Source organism: Pogona vitticeps, chromosome 5, assembly GCF_051106095.1.
Source record: "Pogona vitticeps strain Pit_001003342236 chromosome 5, PviZW2.1, whole genome shotgun sequence".
Lineage (NCBI taxonomy): Eukaryota > Metazoa > Chordata > Lepidosauria > Squamata > Agamidae > Pogona > Pogona vitticeps.
The window spans coordinates 194,821,355-194,839,425 of NC_135787.1; the positions used below are offsets into that span (position 1 = coordinate 194,821,355).

The window sequence follows — 18,071 nt, forward strand, 5'->3', positions numbered from 1 at the left end:
TGGGTCGGGGGGGGGGGAGAGAGCGCGCGGCTGGGATTAAAAATAGCCGCTGATCTATCCCCTCGCCTCCCAGTCTGGAGAAGGTAGAAAGCGGGGAGGGGGAGGGGGCGGGCAGAGCAGAGGGGAGGGGAGGAGAAGGGAGGGTGGGATTTTTTTTTTTGGGGGGGGAGGAAGATCCGCTGGCCACGGAGCCAATCCGGCCCCCTCGGCTATCCATAGCGCCCAATCCGGAGTCCCTGAATTATCTCAGGGGGGCCCGAGAAGAAAAGTTTACTCATCCCTTCGGTTGTATATGGTCACGGCGCGGGCATTCCTGGGAGTCCTTCCTCCTGACGTGGATCGGGGGGGGGAGCCTGCGGGGGTGGGGGCAGCGTTTAAAAAACCCCCTCCCGGCCTCGGACCGTCCACTTTTGAATGACCGCAGGCAAACTCGGAACCCGCCCGCCTCTGCTCCGGTCCTCCGCTGCGCGCTCGCCTCTCGCGCTCTCGCCCTCTCTCGCTCGCTCTCGCTCCTTTTTTTGCCTTTTTTCTCTCGCTCGCTTTCCGGACCTTCTCCGGGAGCCCCGGGGATCTAAAAATCGCCACCAGGAGCCACCCCATCCCTTTTGGCGGATGCTGGAGTCTGGTCTCGGGATAGGAGTGACCGCTTGCTGGTAACACGTCCGGGCCGCCCCCCCCCCCAAGGTTTTGCCTCTGGATTCCGGTGGGCAGCCGCCGCTGCAGCCAGCCGAGGGGAGGCAAAGAAAGAAAGAAAGAAGGAAGGAAGGAAGGAAGGAAGGAAGGAAAAAGAAGCCGGTTTTAAGGTGAGCGCCCTTTCCTCTCTCCTCCTTCCCTCGCTCCAGCCGGAGCTGGTCAGTTTCAGCCCTCGGGGGCTTGGTCAGTTTCACTGCGCCTTGCAAGGCCGGCCCGCCCGCCCGCCAGCCCGGGAGGGTTGGTCCGCTTCAGCCGCCCGCCACTTCTCCACGCCGGCCTCCCCTTCCTCCGAGGAGCACCTTCCGTAGGGCGCCATGAATAGCAACAGTTACTACGACCAGACCCCCCCTCAACCCTATTACCAGGGCGAGGAGCAAGAAGAGATGCCGGCCACCGAGAAGGACCTGGCCGAGGACGCGCCCTGGAAGAAGATCCAGCAGAACACCTTCACCCGCTGGTGCAACGAGCACCTCAAGTGCGTCAACAAGCGGATCGGGGACCTCCAGAAGGACCTCAGCGACGGCCTCAAGCTGATCGGCCTCCTGGAGGTGCTGAGCCAGAAGAAAATGTACCGCAAGTACCACGCGCGCCCCAACTTCAGGCAGATGAAGCTGGAGAACGTCTCGGTGGCGCTCGAGTTCCTGGACCGCGAGCACATCAAGCTGGTCTCCATCGGTGAGTGGGGAGGCGGGGGGGGGCTTCTCGGCCGCCCGGTGCCTCCTTTGGGGGGGGCGGAGAGGGAGAGGGAGGGAGAGAGGGAGGGGGGGTCCGCGCCACGGCGGGGGGAGGGAGGGAGGGAAGGGGAAGCGGCTCCGGGGTCCTTCCCCTCCCGGTGCCTCCCCCCCTAGAAGGCTCAGTGTGGGGCAGGAGCGAGCGAGAGAGGGGAATGGAGGGCGCGGAGATGGAGCAGGGACACCTTGGTGGGGGCGGGGTTGTGGGGGGGGCGCAAGATGATTTGGCCAAGGAGAAAAGTGGTGGTGGTGAGAAACCTCGGATCCCTTGGAGTGCCGTCGATCGCTCGCCTTTTCTTCTCGTTCCTTTTCCCACTCTGCCTTTCCTCCGGTCAGTGAGCGCCAGGCGAGGATGATGAGGACGGGACAGGGCGCCTGCCGGTAGACCAGGTGGGGGAGAGAGCGAGGGAGAGCCACCGGCCCCAGGGCGCCCAGAGTTTCAGAGCGCCCTGGGGAGTTGGCCCCCTGCGCTCCCACGTTCTCTCCTCTGTGTCCCAAGCTCACTTAAGGAACTTCAGAAAAGGATAACTTTTGGGGCTCCAGCCTCTCAGGAAATGCAGACTTCCAAGGTCACACAGAGGCATTGGTTCCTTTAGGAGCGAGGCTGAAGGTATACGGTTTGGGTTCACTTTGCCTTTTCAGTCCTGGTGAGGGCACCTTGTAACCATTCCTAAGCCCTCCCTGTCCCAGGGCATATGACCGACTCATCTCGGACTGATCTCTGACAGACTGCCAGCTTCCCAAGTTACACAGCATGCTTCTTAGTCACAGCTGAAATGTGTGACATGGTTGTGTGTATTTGACAGCAGCTGCTGCGTGGCTGGCCCCTGAGAGCTAGCCCTTCAAAATAACTTCCCTTGGAACAGTTTGGGATGGGACGAGGGCTCAGTGACTGACAGAGCTCTTGGCTTCGTTAGGGATCAATGAGCAGACCACTGCGCCGCGCAGGGAGATACGTATAAGGTGTGGTGTAGGAAGCTGACTTTTGCCAGGTGAGACCATTGCTTCCCCCCCCAACCAGCTGGCCCTCTTTGGGTTTTCAAGCAGAGTTTCTCCTCCCCAGCTTGAACCTGAAACCTTTGCTAGATAACCAGATTTAATCGCTCCACAGGATCAACTGAAGAGAGATCAGGGCTGGCAATTTGGTGCAAGCACTTTCTGTTCACCACAGTCCTGCGAGGCAGGCCGTTTTCATCCTCCTGCGACTGAGCGTTGAGAGCTTGTATAGGGTGGCTACTCAGAGTGTGAGCTGGTGGCTGGCCAGCTCTGGTTCAAGGATAATGTCAGCTGTTAACTCATCTTAACTTAGGTCATTCCTTGTAAATCAGCTTCCCCCCCCCCCCAATAGGCAGGGGGCAGAGAATAAGACGGACCCACCTCTTGGGATGGTTGTCAGGCATGTGGTGGTGGAAAAGAGCTTGGAAAAAGGATCCTTTTTTCAGATGACAGTTTCCAAAATCCACCAGCCTGGCATGGGAACTGTAGTCCTTCCAAAATGTTTTCCCATCGCCGCCTGTGCTGGCAGAGGTTGTGATGCTCTGTGTCAAAATCAATCTTGTAGTTTTAGAGAAGATGCCGCACCTTTTGTTCTGTGTGTAGCTTGGAAAAGTTACTTTCTGGGAGCAGATCTCCCTGCAGGCCCCAGCCATTCTGGTGGCAGAGGACGCTGTAGCTCCTGTTTGGGTAATCGATATGTGAAAAGCACAAGCGTTTGTCAGGATCCCTGGGGAGACACAAAGGTCTAGTGTTCGTGGCTGTGTATTTATATGTAAATAGTGATCTTTGCCACCTTGGACGGGGGGGGGGGGTCTGATACTGGGCATTTTTCCCCAGCCAATTTTTCTTGCAAAATGTGTCTTCTTGGGAGATGTGGGATAACAGCTTCTTGTCACCTGGAGCCCCCCCAGGGGTCAAGATTCAAGGTTGTTGTCCCCCCCCAGAGTAAAGCTCCTGAAGAAGGGGCCTCTCTCTTTAGAAAACTCGGAAAAGGGTTGCCATGAGTCAGAATGGACTTGAAGGCCCAAAAGGACGATGATTAAAGTTGGCCAAAGATATAGTTCCTTGCCCCAAGGAACTTACAAACAGAATTGAGGTAACGAGGACAGGAAACACGACAGCAGGACAAGACAGAGAAAGGCTGGCGTCACAAAACTCAGTGAAAGGAAAGGAAGCTTAAGGAGTGAATACGTTGCGTGTGTTACGCCATGCCCAAAGCTGCCAAATTCAGCAGCCTGAATAAATAATACAAAGACTAACCAAGTTTGTCCACACCTTTAGCCCTTCCTTGTTGTTTATTTGTGTTGGCTTTGGCTTCTGCCTTCGGCTGTGCAGAAGGCTAAGGGCCCACTCCACCCACCCGAGTAAACCCTCCTGCTCTTTCCTCCCAGCTTCTGAACCTCACCAGCTGGGAAAGGCATCATTTATTTATTTATTTATTTATTTATTTATTTATTTATTTATTTATTTATTTATTTATTTATTTATTTATTTATTTATTTATTTATTTATTTATTTAAAATAGCTTTACCCCACCTTTCTCCTTAAAAGGATCCAAGGCATGCTGAGAAACCCTCTTTGTAGCCATGAGGGCTGGTAACTTGCAAACCAACGACAAGGAAGTGTTCCCCCCCCCCACGCACACACACTCACCAGGGTGGTGGAACGAGGGGCTGTCTCCCCCACAGGTTTCTCCCGGAATCTCAAAGAGGGGCATGAGAAGGAAAGTGAAGGATGGACAGGGGCTGTGTATTTCTTTGGGAACCGAGGGGGGCAGGAAACAGCAAGCGGCTGCAATTAAAACGCGGGCAGGTGGTTGGGCAAATGCTTGTAAGTAGAAAGCTAGTGTGCACTCTGCCCTCCGTGCAGATTCCATGCCTTTTCCAGCACCAAAGACTTTTTCCAGGTTGGACCACATGGACACATAGAGAGACTTCTTGGAAGGGCTTGTAAAACTTCCTTTGCTTTATGACAAAAATCCACCACGAGGGAGAGGCCATCTGGGCCTTCTAGAGTTTGGGGTGGGCTCTCCGAATTTGCTCCTGCTGCCCCCCCCCGCGACATGGGCCAAATAGCGCCCATGCCCCCTCCCTCTCTATTGGGAAGGAAGTGTCGTGTTCACTCTGCAGAGAGGGATGGATCCGAGCCAGGGGTTGGGGTGGGTGGGGAGGTGGCAGCTGGCTGGGCTTTTAAAACGTTTTTGGTGTTTTGCCCTACATTGGTCAACAAGAATTGTTCGCCCTCTTTGAACCCTGGACGCCGGTGGCGGCAGCACTTTCCTGCTTCCCGCACGCAGGCCCCATTCTCCTTAATCGACTCCTACTAGAACGCTAGGGCGAGAGGTTTGCACCGCACATTGTTATGGCTGGCCCCTGAAGGGAGGGCCCAAACCAGGGCACCGTGTTTTCCCCTCAGGCTGAGGGGACGGGATGAACGGCGCACTTCCCCTGCTCCTCTGAGTGTGGGAATTTCTCCTTTGGTTTCGGACGATTAAGGGTAGCGCTCGGCGCCAGATGACAGCTGCCGCAACAGTCCACAACAAGCGAATTTTAGCACCCTCGGAGGGCTGAGCTTTTGCCCTCGGGCACCTGAGATGGGCGGCTAGGAAGCTGGGAAGCCCTCGTCCCCTGAGTCAAACCTTCAGCCCCTCTGGAATCATACCGCCGTAGAATAAATTGAGTTGGAAAGGGGCCCTCAAAGGCCATCGAGTCCAGCCCCCCCCCTTGCTGGAGGCAGGAATCCAAAGCAGATCGGACCGGTGGCAGTCCGATTTCCTCTTGAAGGCCTCTAGCATTGGCGCGCTCACCACCTCCCCCCTTAAGGTCACGGGTTCAGTTATCATACCGTTCTAACAGTTAAGAAGCTTTTCCCCTGAGATTCAGCCTAAATCTGGGTTCCTGTCACTTGAGCCCATTCTTACGTGTTCTGCACTCTGGGATGATGGAGAACAGATCCTCTCTCTCCCCCCACCCCCCGTAGGATTGTCTTTCAGATATTTGGAAAGCCTAGCATTGTCAGCTCTGACTGGCAGAGTCAGATGGTGGGAGTTTGAACCCGGCACCTTCTTTGCATAAATCAGATGCCCTCCCTCTCTTGGTGTCTTGATGGTGACTCTTTCAACGGATGGCCCACCCAAACTTTGGGCATTATTTTGTTACTGTGGAAGGCGGCTAGGAACGTTGATTTAGGCTACTCTAATTGGCAGCTGTTAATAGACGCCAAGATAGACCTCCCCGTTGGTCCAGTGGCACCATCCACCTTCTGGTAAGGGACACTGATTACCTTGGGAGCAATTGTGATGGACAGACTGGAGCTCAGTCTGGGGCCATGCATGGAAGCTGAGCCGTGGGACAAATGCAGGACAGGTAAAGAGAAGTTACTGGGGCTACAGAGTTCTGGATTTCTGGTTCAGTTCCTTTAGCTGCACAGCAGAAGGGCAGGGATTCACAAGAGCAGAATAGCTTCAAGTTCCACAGAGTAGCCCCCTCTTTTAGCTGGCACTGACAGTCTCAATAATTCACTCCGAGACATTAGTAGAATAAAAGTTTTCGTTCCTTAGAAATGAACAGATCAAAGACCAAACTGACAAACATGAGCAAAAGACCTCAACAGACTCAGGAGAGGGAAATGAAACACAGAGCAGAGAGGCGGGGCTCTCTTTGGATTCAAAGCCAGGGAAGACAGGATTGGTTAGTGCTGGACAGATTGACAGCCACCCCAGCCCAGAAAGATCCCTCCCAGCCAAACCTACCAAAGGCAGCCTGCGAGGTTGCAAAATCTCCCAACAACTTCTTCCCACGGGATGTACGTAAATCGCAGAACTTTCTACAAGTTGTAGTAAAGGCCATCGAAGGGGGAGGGTTGGATGAATTAATTAAGGACAAGATTATTTGTGGTTACAAGTCCTCATGAAGGCTTTGTGTTGACACCAGTATGCAAGGCAGCATGCCCCGTATACCACTTGCTGGGGAATAGGAAGAAGACGATGCTTCTGAGCCTGTATCTTACTTGTAGGTTCCCTGTGGGCTCCTCCTGAAAAGCAAGATCCTGGCATAAATAGGCAACCAGTGTAACCCAGTAAGACTGTTTCTTTTGTCTTATTTTTTAAACCTCGGTTGTGTAGCTGGATTGTGAAGTTGACATAGGAGCCCTGGAGGCAGGGGTCAATCAAGGGGTTGACTAGCAAGTTCAGGTGGTAAAAAAAAAAGGTTTGCATGAGCTATGCTTGACCAGTGGTGCCCAGACTTCTATAACTCCCAGAAATCCTGGCTGGCACAGCTGGTGGTGATGACTTCTGGGAGTTTTAGTCCAAGAACATCTGGGGACCCAAGGCTGGATACCACTGGTGTAAAGGATACATGATTGAACTAGGACAACAGGACTTGTGTTCAAATCCTTGCTTGGCTATGGAAGTTGTCTGGGAGCAGTGATGGTCAACCACACCCTTGACCATCTCAGACAAAAGCTGGACTGGCAAACAGCCAGGAAAGGTCACAAGCCGGTTGTGATGTAGGAACTTCTTAAGCTCAGGCGTTCTGTAGGATTTCTCTCCAGGGAGAGCTAGCTTTAGAGTGCCAGCTGTTTTGATAACAAGTTTGCTTCCCGGACTGTAGATTTGCAACTCGGTAGATTTCTTCAAATACTCTACTTATGTTTCCTTCAAGGGAAAGTGACCTTGAATAAAAAAAACAAAGTGACATGTAAGTCTGAAAGCTGCCAACCGGTTGTTTCTTTTTTAAAAAACAAAAACCAGAATCCTTTCTCTAAAAGTTGTTGAGCTTCAAGCATGGTTTTCCCCCAGATTTCATTTTAGAAATCCCATGTTGCCAGCCTCTTTTAAGAAGCTGAGGTCAATTCACGGCTCAACAATCATGTCAAAACATTCCTTTGTCAATTTGTAGAACCCCATTTTTCCCTTCAAATCCCTAGAAGTGGAAGACATTACCAAAATATCCCACGGTTGTTGCTCTTGTTGGTGTTTAGAGCCTACAAATGTTGCACTGAGAAATTTTGCTCCCTAGGATTATTCCTCCCCCCTCCACTGCCTTTCCACAACAGGCCCAAATCCTGTTGTGAAAGTTACACTTGTGGAAAGTTGATGAGCAGCAGGGAGAGATTTACAGTAAGCAAAGACTCCCTCCTTCTGTCCCGTGGCTGGTCTGACTTGCAGGCAATCACTTTCATTGCATGGGAGCTTCAGGACAGAAGAAGGAAGTCTTTGCTTATTGAAAATCTCCCCTGCTGGTGACTTCATCACCCTTGCACAGGTGTAATTTAAGCAACAGGATTTTGGCTACAATCACCTGTATGGTACAGGTACTGTTTTCATCCTTAGGGAGAAAGATTACAAGGAATGATGATTTTAACTAGGAATACAGTGTGGTGAAGGGGAAGGTTAGTACTCTTGTCATGTGGTGTCATGATCTGCCCCTCTTCAGTTCTCTCCTTCCACGACCACTGTTTAGCCTTTACATACCTTGGGGTGATAGATCGTCCAGGACAAGAGGAAAGTGAATAACTTTTGAAACACCCTGGGAAACTAATGGGGATAATTGTGAAGCTGGGAGCTGAATACAGTACCAGGAGAGAAACCGACCTAAAGTCATGCAAGTCTGGGGATTCTAGGTCCTGTAGTCTGAAAAAAAGAAGATTTTTTCTGTATTTGGGGGGGTGGGAGATCTTGAGAAGTTACAGCAACTTTCCCAAACCATCCTGGCTCAGAGATTTGGGGAGTTACAGCCCCACACCACCCCAAAAAAGGAGCCTTCCCAAGCCATGCTGGGTGGGGGATTCTGGGAACTGTAGTCCAAGATGGATCCTTCCCAAACTATGCAGGCTGGGGGGGGGGATTCTGAAAAAAAGAAAAGAAAAAAGGGTGCTTTCGAAAGCTGCTCTGCCTCCAGCCCTCTTTCCCAAAGCAGCCCCTGCCCCCAGCCCCCAGAAGTGAGATTGGGGAGAGGGGGAGAGGCAATCCTGCTTCCTCTTTGAGCCCAGATGTTCACCAGTCTGGCTGGCACCTGGAACGGCGAGAGCATCTGGACTTAATCGGTTCCTGGGCGGGTTGCGGTTGTGTGGGGGGTGGGCGGGTAGGGGGGGGTCTTATGATGGAGAGAAGGAAACCCTGGAAGCATGGCCGGGTTTCTCCAAGGGGACCCAGAGAGAACAGAGGCTGGTCAGGGTACCCGCCGGTTGGCATCAAAGACATTAGGGGACTTTTCTTTGGTCAGTCCTTGGCTATTGTCGTTATTTGCTCTCCGGTATCTTGAAACGCCGAAGGTGCTGCCTTAGGGGCTCTCCGGGACTCTTCGGAGGCCAGTTGGGGGATGGAGTTGATGAAGGAAACAGCTTTTTCCGTGATCTCCGGGGGATTCTGGGAATTGTATTCCGCAAAGTGATTTCTGAGGCTCTGCCCGTAACCTCCTCTTATTTTTTTTAAAAAAACCCTAAACACATTAATAAAATATAACATAATATTTACATCCTAGCCACACAAATTACCTATCAAAATTTAAAAACAGAAAACTTAGTGTTCCTTTCGCCCTGGGGACCTTTATATCCTACTTATTTTTCCCCTTTTCCCTTGCACCTCACCTTCAATCCGTCATTTAACTGTCCCCATATCCCTTCCAAAAACTACCTATAATCTTGGTTTGGCTTTCCTGTTTTCCCTTTACTCAATACGGTGTTTAGAAATCCATCCCATATCTCATTAAATCTATTTGCCTTGAACTCTCCTTTTAAAAAAACCACTTAATTTCTGAAGGCAAAGGATCATGAATCGAAATATCCCATCTTTTGTTATTCCATTTTGGGCAATTGGAAAACCGAGTTTGGCTTTCAGTTTTGTTTTGTTTTGTTTTTTTGCAATGAGCAGTCGTGCCTGTCACATCCTGACACGGTGAGAGGTGGAGGGACCGGTTGCGCTCCCTGAGATTATTTAGGGAATGCCCCCATCCAGATCTGTCCTCAGGTCTCTCCTTAGGGGTGCTGGTGGGGAAGACCGTGCTGTCCAGCAGCGAGAGAGCTCAGGGGTCTCACCCACCTTCCGCCCTGAGAAAATGGGGGTGAAGGAGCACCCCCTTTCTCCTTAGAACCCCTGTTCTGAGAGAGGGACACCGTTCTTGTTCAAGGGGCACTGCTCCTATCAGATGCCTCCTCCCCCCCTCAGTTGGTGTGTTGTGTTCTGGAATTCTGGGAAGTGTAGGCTGAGAAAGCAACTTTCCCCACCTCTGACCATTCCTTGGGAGGTTCGTATGTGTGCAGAAGAAACACACACACACTTCCAGAGCGAGATGGCTGGCTTTCGTGCAAAAGGATGCCAAGAATTCCCAGCGAAGCCTTTTGTGTTTCATTGTCTATCTTTGGTCATAGATGCTTCCCCTGGTGGGGGAGGATGGGTGGCCGTGGTTTAGGCCAGGAGGGTGACCCATGCGTTGGGAAGTCCCTGGTGCCGGCTTCGCCTCTGGCCTCCGTATGCCTCATGCTGCTGCTCCCCCCCTGTCCCCCCCCCAGGCACTCCTCGGCGGAATGAATGTGCTGCCCGCTCCCGAAATGGGGGCCTTCCAGATGGGTGGGACAACACGACCCATTATCCCCAGCCAACACAGCCGCCTCCCCCTCTGTCTCTTTGGGCGGCTCAGCACCAGCGTTTAGGGAGCGGCCATTTCCCTTCTGGGCTGTGCCTTGCCCAGTTTGGGGCTGGAAAGCGTTTTTTTGGCTCAGGGTTGCCATTCTGAGTCGGAGCAGCTGGCAAGGGGTGGGGGGGGGCAGCCCTTGGCACGCTCAGAAAGCCCAGATCCGAGGTGGGGGAGAAGGCATTCCTTGCTGGGGCCTGGAATTGGAGGAATTTCCCAGGAGCCACTGCTGGCCTTCAGCTGTCGGTCGCTTTGTCTACCCATCCTGGTCTCAGTGGAATGGATAAGATGGACAGGTGTGGGGTGCTTAGCGAAAGCAGGGGGTTGATGGAGATAAACCTCTGTGGCTCATTTCCTTACAGGTTTCCCCAACACCCCTGTTTTGTATCGAAAGATCACTGTGCACTTTTTAACTTGACCATTAGCCCGCTATTTCTTTTTTCCTTAATGAAGTGTTCTGTGTAATCTGAAAGCTTGCACATTTTTTAAAAGAATGATCTCCAAAAGCAGCCTGGGAAAATGGAATTCTCATAGAATCAGAAGGCAGGCAGGTAGGCAGGTAAAAGTAGCTGGCGGGAAGCATGAGATATCGGTGCCCAGTTATTCATTTCCAGAACAACCTGGGGAAAATGTGGACCGACATGATCAGGGACTACAGTTCCCAGAATCCCCCAGTCATTATGGCCACAGGCCAGAGCTTCATCTCAAGAACTTGCGGTCTGGCGAGCGATAGTTGTCTGCTTTTCTGCTCACGGCAGCAGCTGAAACTTTAACAGAAACATTAAGATGTGCAGCCATGCAGTGGAAACCTTGACTTGGCAACTGTGACCACAGCATAATAAAGTCACTCCTTTTTTTCCCTCTTTCTTTTTTGGACTCTAGTTCCCAGAATTCTCGGCCCATGCAGGCTGATGAATTCTGAGGGTGGTAGCCCCCACCAAAAAAGGAATTTTCCTAACTTCTTATAAGAACATAACTCTCTCCACAGAGACACACAGACAAGTATTTTGCTGGTAGCTTTATTCTTTGCACTGGGAAATGAGACTGGTAATATCCGTGTGTGCCTCACAAGAATAAATGCTGGGTTTTTTCAGGGTCTGTTGGTTTCCATTGGAAACTGGCTGAGCTCAGCACTCACTGGTCAATGCCAGTGCCACCATTTTACGATGTGGCGGTGCACAGCGGCCCATGCTCTCAGGTTCCAAAATGCCCAGCATCCAAAGATTGAAGCAGAAGCCCAGCCAGATTGAAGCGCCTTCGAGCCCACGGACGCTGGCATTGAGATGGGAACTGAAATAAAATAACGGAGTAGAGATTCAGCTAAGTTCTGAGTTGAAAATCATGGCGTTACCGATATCATTTCGGGTGAGCAGAGAGAAGCCAGGGGGCGGGGAGATGTGATTGTGGTAGGATATGGGAAGACATGAGAACAGGCGGTGGGCAGTGTGTGTGTGTGTGTGTGTGTGTGTGGGGTTCCTGGCACATGACCGGAACAGCAGCCAGCCTCCTGATTCTCTCGGGAGCGCTATTTGTGGATAGGGAAGTGTTGAAAGGCCACCGCAGTCCTTGGGGAGGAGTTTGTGGAAGTGTAAGAAAGCCAAGCCCTCCTGGGAAGGTGTCAGGGAATCAAACTGAGGTTGCCCTCTAGAATATCTGGAGCCAGGAATCAGCACTTCTGAATCCCCGAAGTTTGCAAGTTATATTCTAAGGTGTGTGCGGTGCAGTGAATCTAAAGGCTGAGGCTGTCTGTTTATTGATGTCATCCTGGAGAGCCCAGGGGGTTAGGTCTCTGGCTGCGGGGTCAGAGGGGTTGTGAGTTCGATTCTGGACTGTACCTCCTTGACTAGGACTGGACTCGATGATCTAGCCCTGCAGTTCTAAGATGGTGAGGATGATATAGCCTTTCTATTTTGATCTATAGCCAAAGGAGCGTCTATTCCAGCTTATATGTCACTATTAGCAGTTATCATCATCCTCATAGAGGATCAGACCATCCCTGCTGTCTGAAAAGACACATCACAGAAGGAAAGGGGAAAGAAAGGGAATGAAGGAAAACTGGAACCCGGGTTCTCAGTGGGGTCCGATAACTTACGTAGGTGGCAGGGCTCAAGGAAGAAATTCTGGCTGCCCCTTCTTCGGACGTATTGAGTCATTGCTCTTTTTTGCTGTTCCAAATGACACTGACATGTTGGCCCTCTGTGTTCAAAAGCTCTTCGCGAATGCAAGATAGATCTGGAGAGGTCATGATGTCACAGCTTCCAGCCAATCAGTGCTGTGCGCACAGCCAGTTTTCCGCTGCGAGGGGGCAGCACTCATTTCCTCCGAGCAAAACTCTAAAGGAAAAGTGTCTGTTTAAAGAGACCACCAGCTGCTGCCGTTTTCTGAGCGGGCCCAATTACTTCCTCGTTGTCACTTCTCATGCATTCTTACACTCAGTTTATTATGGCTGGTATTTTGTAATTCATACCACTGGTGATCGGACAGGTGATGGTGGCTTCTGAACTGCCCATTGACACAGTTCTGTGCAATGGATTCCCACGTATGCTTATTGCACTGGTGTAAGAACAGAAGTGGTGCAGAAGCCTTAGGGACCCCCCCATCCTGATCAGAATTTCGTGGCCCTGATCCAGCCTCTTCCCCTGCCCGCCCATTCTTAAACCTCCATCTGCTAATTTTGCAGCCAGACTGGAATTCAGATCCAGGTCTCCCAGAGCACATCAGAACTAAGCATCAAAACCTACAAATGCCCCCTGAAAGCCTGATGCTTTCAGGACATTAATACCTGAGCCCAATATTTATGATGTGTGGGTTGGGTGTTATTGCTTAGGGAGTCCGGTATGATGCTGGCTCCTAAGGAAAGGCTCCCAGAGGTGAACCCGAGTAGAATCTAGGTGATGGGAGCTGGTGCACGGAGGGTGTGTGTGTGTTGCTGTGTTGGGGTCCTATGAAAGACCTTAAGGAGGGCGGGAGTAGAGGAGAGGAACTTTGGGGTTACCACTATATTTTCCAAAAATCAACTCTAGCAAAACTTGATGCATTCAAAGAAAATTCCCTGGGACAGCCAAGATAGGTTGCTATTGGGAAAGTGGCAAGTTCTTGTGGCTGGGGGATTCTGGGAGCTGTAGTCCAAAAGGCGAAAGGTCTCCCACCGTCCACTGGGAAGGCAGGCTTTTGGTATGGAGATGGTTCGGCTCTCGGCCTGGGCTGGGCAGCTGCTGGGCTGATGAAAGGGAGTGCGTGGAAAGGGGGGGAATCAGACATTCCCCAGGTAATCCTACAGCCTGCAGCCCCAACAGAGTAAGTGCGGTGTCCATTTCCAGGAGCAGCTGCAGGAGCAGCTGCTGGCGGTTTGAGGCTGCCCTCTGCCTCCCTAAACCCAGACCAGAGCAGCTTTCTCCCCTTGCCAGCTTCCCTCCTCCGATGAGGACCCGGAGAGGCGGATGGACCCCCAGCCCGCCCACAGGACCGGCCTTGCGGAGCAGCAGCAGCAACACACCTGGGTTTGCCAGGTCTTGGGAACCAAAGAAACCGTGGAGGGGTGGGGCTTGGGAGCAAAAGGGAGGGGCCTAACAGAGGAGGGGCGGAGCCTGCCTAAGGTGTGGGACCCAGCCGCCCTTGCTGCAGGCAGAAATGCCACCTGGCCGGCCACGGAGAGGGTCCTGCTGTCTCGGTTCCCTCAGGAACAGAAACAGGAGAAGTTCCTTTTTTGGATCACGAATCCCAGATCCCTTTTGGGTGTCATCCAAAACAGTTCAAGCTCTGCTCCCCCCCATTACCTATTTTATTATTATTCATATACACAAAACAGCAAATTAAAACAAAATAAATACACCCCCCCCTCCATACTACATCTATAGAGCTGAGATTTCGCCATCATCTATTCTAGGTCATCTCATACAGTATCCTCATCAGGGTTTTATCAGTACGGGTTCGCCACGATCTTTTCTTCCCCCTCCTTTCCTGTCTCTTTCTGGGCCCGATTCTACACCAGCTTCCAGCTTCCCTTTACAAAATGTCTCGGTTGGTCCCGTCACGGTTCTGAAAGTGTGTCTAATTCAACAAAATGTCCGATAGTCTCTTCAGTAGCTCCTCCCTGGTTGGTGTTTCTCCGTTCTTCCATTTTTGGGCAAGCTCTGCTTTTGAGCGAGGTGCTAGGTGCCCTCTGTAAGGGTGCATTTTTAGTGTCTTTCTTATAAGTGTCTCTGAGTTTGGCTTTTGACGGGTGGCCACCAGTCCTTCCATGTCAGAATGGTTTTTAAAAATTGTAAATCATCTCCTCAAGAACGTGGCCGTGAAACGATCTTGACGAAGCTAGACCCCGGAGAGGAAAGAAATTCAGGGGGACACTTTCTATGAGCGTGTCTGGCATTGAAGGCGGTGAGGGGTGGAGGTTAGTCAAGGAAGCCTTGGACGATGGGACAAAAGTGGGAAATTTCAGGATAACTTTGGAGAGAAATCCTTCCAAGGAATTTGGAAGAGGGAGGGGGGAAGAAAAGATGTAAACATGGTTGCCTTCGTCTAAACAAAAGGACAAAAGTGGTATATAAGTTTTCGAGATCTCCTGATACTTTCCCTCCCCCCCCCCCCCCCCAAAGAGTTTGGTGCAACAGGCAGAGAAGGAAAAACTCTCCAGGCTTTTAAAGGAGGCTGTAGCCGGCATCGATTGTGGTTCCCGGACGGAGCGTGGCCATAGGAACCAGAGATAGACCCTATGTGGCTTTTCTCACCACATAGGAGTGGCTTCAAGTCTGTGACTCACAGCAAAGCCCCTTCTCTCTAGGTTTTTGTGGAGACCCTGGGTTCTCCATTTAGGAACTCTGATGTTCCAAGGATGCATCTGCTCAATGGGGTGGGTGGTGGGTGGGACAGTCTCTCTCCCATCCTGGAGGTCTCCTACCCAGGTACCATCCAAACTCGGCCTAGCTTTTCTTCTCTGGAGATGCTATAAAGCAGCCGTCAACCATAGCCGGAAGCAGATGGGTCTGGGTGTGAAGAGGACGGCATGGTTGTCTGTGAGCCTTCCAGGGATGCAGGGCGCAAACTGGGGGGGGGGGAGACATTTGACCCCCTGTTTCTGAAGACTCAAAATCCAGCTGTTGGCTCAGCACGGCCTCAGTCGGGCCCGTGAGCAGCAGAAAGCGAGAGCAGGCTCAAAAAAATGGCTTTTGAGGAGGGAGGCTTCCAGTTTTTGAGAATAAAACCCAAATTGTAATAAAAGCAAGGAGGAAGATGTTTACCTAAGTTTATCGAAGAGGGAAATCCTGTCTTGGGGGAGGCCCAGGATGGGCTTTACTGCCATGATATAGAGGAGCACAGGAAGCATTTGGACAGGGCGAAATAAGCCTCCACATGGTTGGACTGGCGACACACAGAAGAGGGTCTGATTAATCAATCCAAGCCACGAGCAATCTCGGGTTTCAGATGCTTTGTCACCCTACGTCACACAGGCCTCATGACCGGCGGACGATCGATGGGTGGGCCTTCATCCAACTCCGCATCCTTCTTCCGTAGCCACGGCAACCGCCTCCCCGCCTTTTTCTCTCTCATCCCCACCCCTCGGATGGCTGCTACCATTAGGGGGGACATCACGCTCTCTCAAAATGCTTGGGAGGGGGGACATCCTGCTATCCAGTGGGGAGCAGAACTCAGAAAAAGTACAGAGGGGGAACTACATTCCCCCCCCCCCAAATCCCTTAGCCAGCAGCAACTTTGCACAGCGATGGGGACTAGAATCATCAGCTGTCGCTGTCGAGTCAGACTTAAGTTGACTTCAGGTTTTCTTTGTGTGTGTGATGCAAAACATAGATTCTGTAAAAAAAAAAATACACACCAAAAAAACCCAGACAGGCAGGAAAAAAGGGGGACTTCTGTGGCCATCTGTATCTCTCAGCACGCACTTGCACACTGGAGCGCTCACATGTTTCAACTGAGCTCATCTCTCTAGAGAGAGGGAGAAAGGGTTCAGCTTTCTGCTGCAGTTGCCGCCGCCGGTTGATCTCAGTGTTCAGCTATGAGCCGGGCGGGCGGGAGAAGAGGGGGTGAGCGCACATGTGCGCCGTTCGGTGCAGGAGGAAAAGGGTTTTGCCATCCTCTCACTTCTGATCTGGCCTGCCTTTCGTTTGATTTGGCCAAGGGGGGATTCTGGGCTCCGCGCTTTGGAGGGTCCAGGATCCCAATCCTCCCTCTCCGTTTTTAAAATCTTCACGAGGATTCCTGTGGAGTCGGGAGTGAGGTGCCAAAAGGGGACGGGGAAACCGCTTCTTTACTTGGGAGGGAAACCCTGGAAAGCATCACCCTAAATCCGAACGGACTTGGTTGGCACATGGTTATTGTTATATTCTGATTACTTCACAAGGTTATGGTGAGGTTAAAGTGAGGAGGGAGGAGGAGAAAAGGCAACCACCAATCCGGGTCCCTTCAGCTCCTTTCAGGAAACGTGGGACATGAACTTAATTAATTCATAAAATCCAGCCTGGACTCTCGAACTGATCTCTCCTCACCGGGAATCCCCACTTCTCTCTCTAAATCCTCACCCACGCACCCTGTTCCATGCCTCCAGCGCCCTCAGCTCTCATGATGACCCGTCTCGGTTTTTTGCAGCTCATCATCCAGAACTTGTAAAAATTCTGACCCTGTGGTTTGGGGATGCTGGATCTTGTGGTCCACAGCAGGAATTCTTCCGAGCGGCTTTCCCTGGCCTGACACAGCGGAGAAATCTCCTGATGGTGTCGCAGCCCTCAAAGCCGCGCTTCTGTTGTTCCGAGGGAGGCCACGGTGTCGGTCGGCTTCGGCCACAACAGAAGCAAAACAAAAAGAAAAACAACCTTTTTTTAAAAAAAAACAGGGAAATGTCTGAAAGTGGGGTCTTTGAGACGTCCACGTGGGTGGCACAGGGTACAACAATCTGCTCCCTCCAGTCTGTTTCTGGTGGTTCCGTATCCCCTGCTTGGGTAGGGAGTTTTCTTGCCTTTTCTGGGGGGTGTGTGTGTTTAAGGATTGAGGGTGTGTGCATGCACGCACACGCACGCGCACACACACACACGCACACGCACGCACACACGCACGGCCTTGCAACTGATTCCTGGCCTCTGGGATGGGAGGCCTGCCAAGTTGGTTACAGCGAAACAATGAAATCAGGGGCCAGAAATGCAACAGGGGAAGTCCCTGGAGGAGAGCTGGGGAGGGGGGGGGCGCTTTGCAGTCCAGCTGTGAGCCAGATGTGCAGCACACCACTCCCTAAGCCTGGTCCGGGAGCTGCTGGGGGTGGCGGCTGCGTTCCGTCTCCGTCAAGATGGGGGACCCCTTGCCCAGTCCTTGAACGCCACCCGGAGGGATGGGTCTCTCTCCTCTCTCCCCTTTCTGGAAAGCCCACTGGACGGTGCTCTGAACCTCTTCCAGGGCTGTAACTTAGGGTACGCAGCCCCCCAAGAGAGCAAAACGGAGAGGTGAACTAGTGAGCGGCAGAAAAAAATAAACAGCAAGGCGGGGGGGGGGAGAGGGGTTATTTATTGCTTTTTTTTTTTTGCAAGCATAAAAAACCTTTCGCTTCCATAGGATTGCAGGGAGACAGTGCCTCTCCCTTCTCTTTGCTTCACAGGGCTCTGGCACCCCCATGGCGGAAGGCACTGCTGCTGCTTCCCCCAGGCACGGTCATGGGGCCTGGTCCCCCCCAGACCAAAGTTGGGGATGCCGCCCCCCCGTGGGGGGGGAGGAAAGGAGGGCAGCTGCTTAACAGCTGTATGGACCAACTGCCCTGTGGCTTCTGGGGCATGTATGGGCTTACATCTGTGAGATGCAACATGCCGCGCATGACGTCTGTGGCAACCGAATAAGCGTCCAGGGCCTCTCCAGGGTGCGGGGTCCGAGGTGGGAAAAAAGGCTAAAAAGGGGTTTGGGAGCCGTCAGAAATGCAGTTCCTTGGGACTACAGCCCCTCAAATCCCCTAACCCAGCAATTTTGTGTCGGGGGGGGGGAGAGACAAATCTGATTGTAAATCACCCAGAGAGTGCATTGTGGG

General features: G+C 52.1%; 1 protein-coding gene and 1 long non-coding RNA gene across 6 annotated transcripts in view; one reads left to right on the forward strand and one right to left on the reverse strand.

Annotated features, from left to right (window-relative positions):
* The first annotated feature begins 757 nt into the window (after positions 1-757).
* The window catches only part of FLNC (filamin C), an 81,725-nt gene continuing 64,411 nt past the window's right edge, over positions 758-18,071 (forward strand). For 4 of the 5 annotated variants that reach the window (XM_073002413.2, XM_073002416.2, XM_073002415.2 and 1 more), the window contains exon 1: positions 765-1,368. In XM_073002413.2, the coding sequence (XP_072858514.1) occupies positions 1,008-1,368 (361 nt within the window). In that variant the 5' untranslated portion in view covers positions 765-1,007. Of the gene's footprint in view, positions 1,369-18,071 lie in introns of all 5 variants that reach the window. The other variant, XM_073002414.2, reaches the window with a different exon arrangement.
* LOC140707685 (uncharacterized) lies at positions 11,060-12,699 on the reverse strand. The gene is made up of 2 exons (XR_012087869.2): positions 12,147-12,699; positions 11,060-11,344 (listed from the first exon to the last, which is right to left on the reverse strand). It is a non-coding gene; the product is annotated as an uncharacterized LOC140707685 (long non-coding RNA).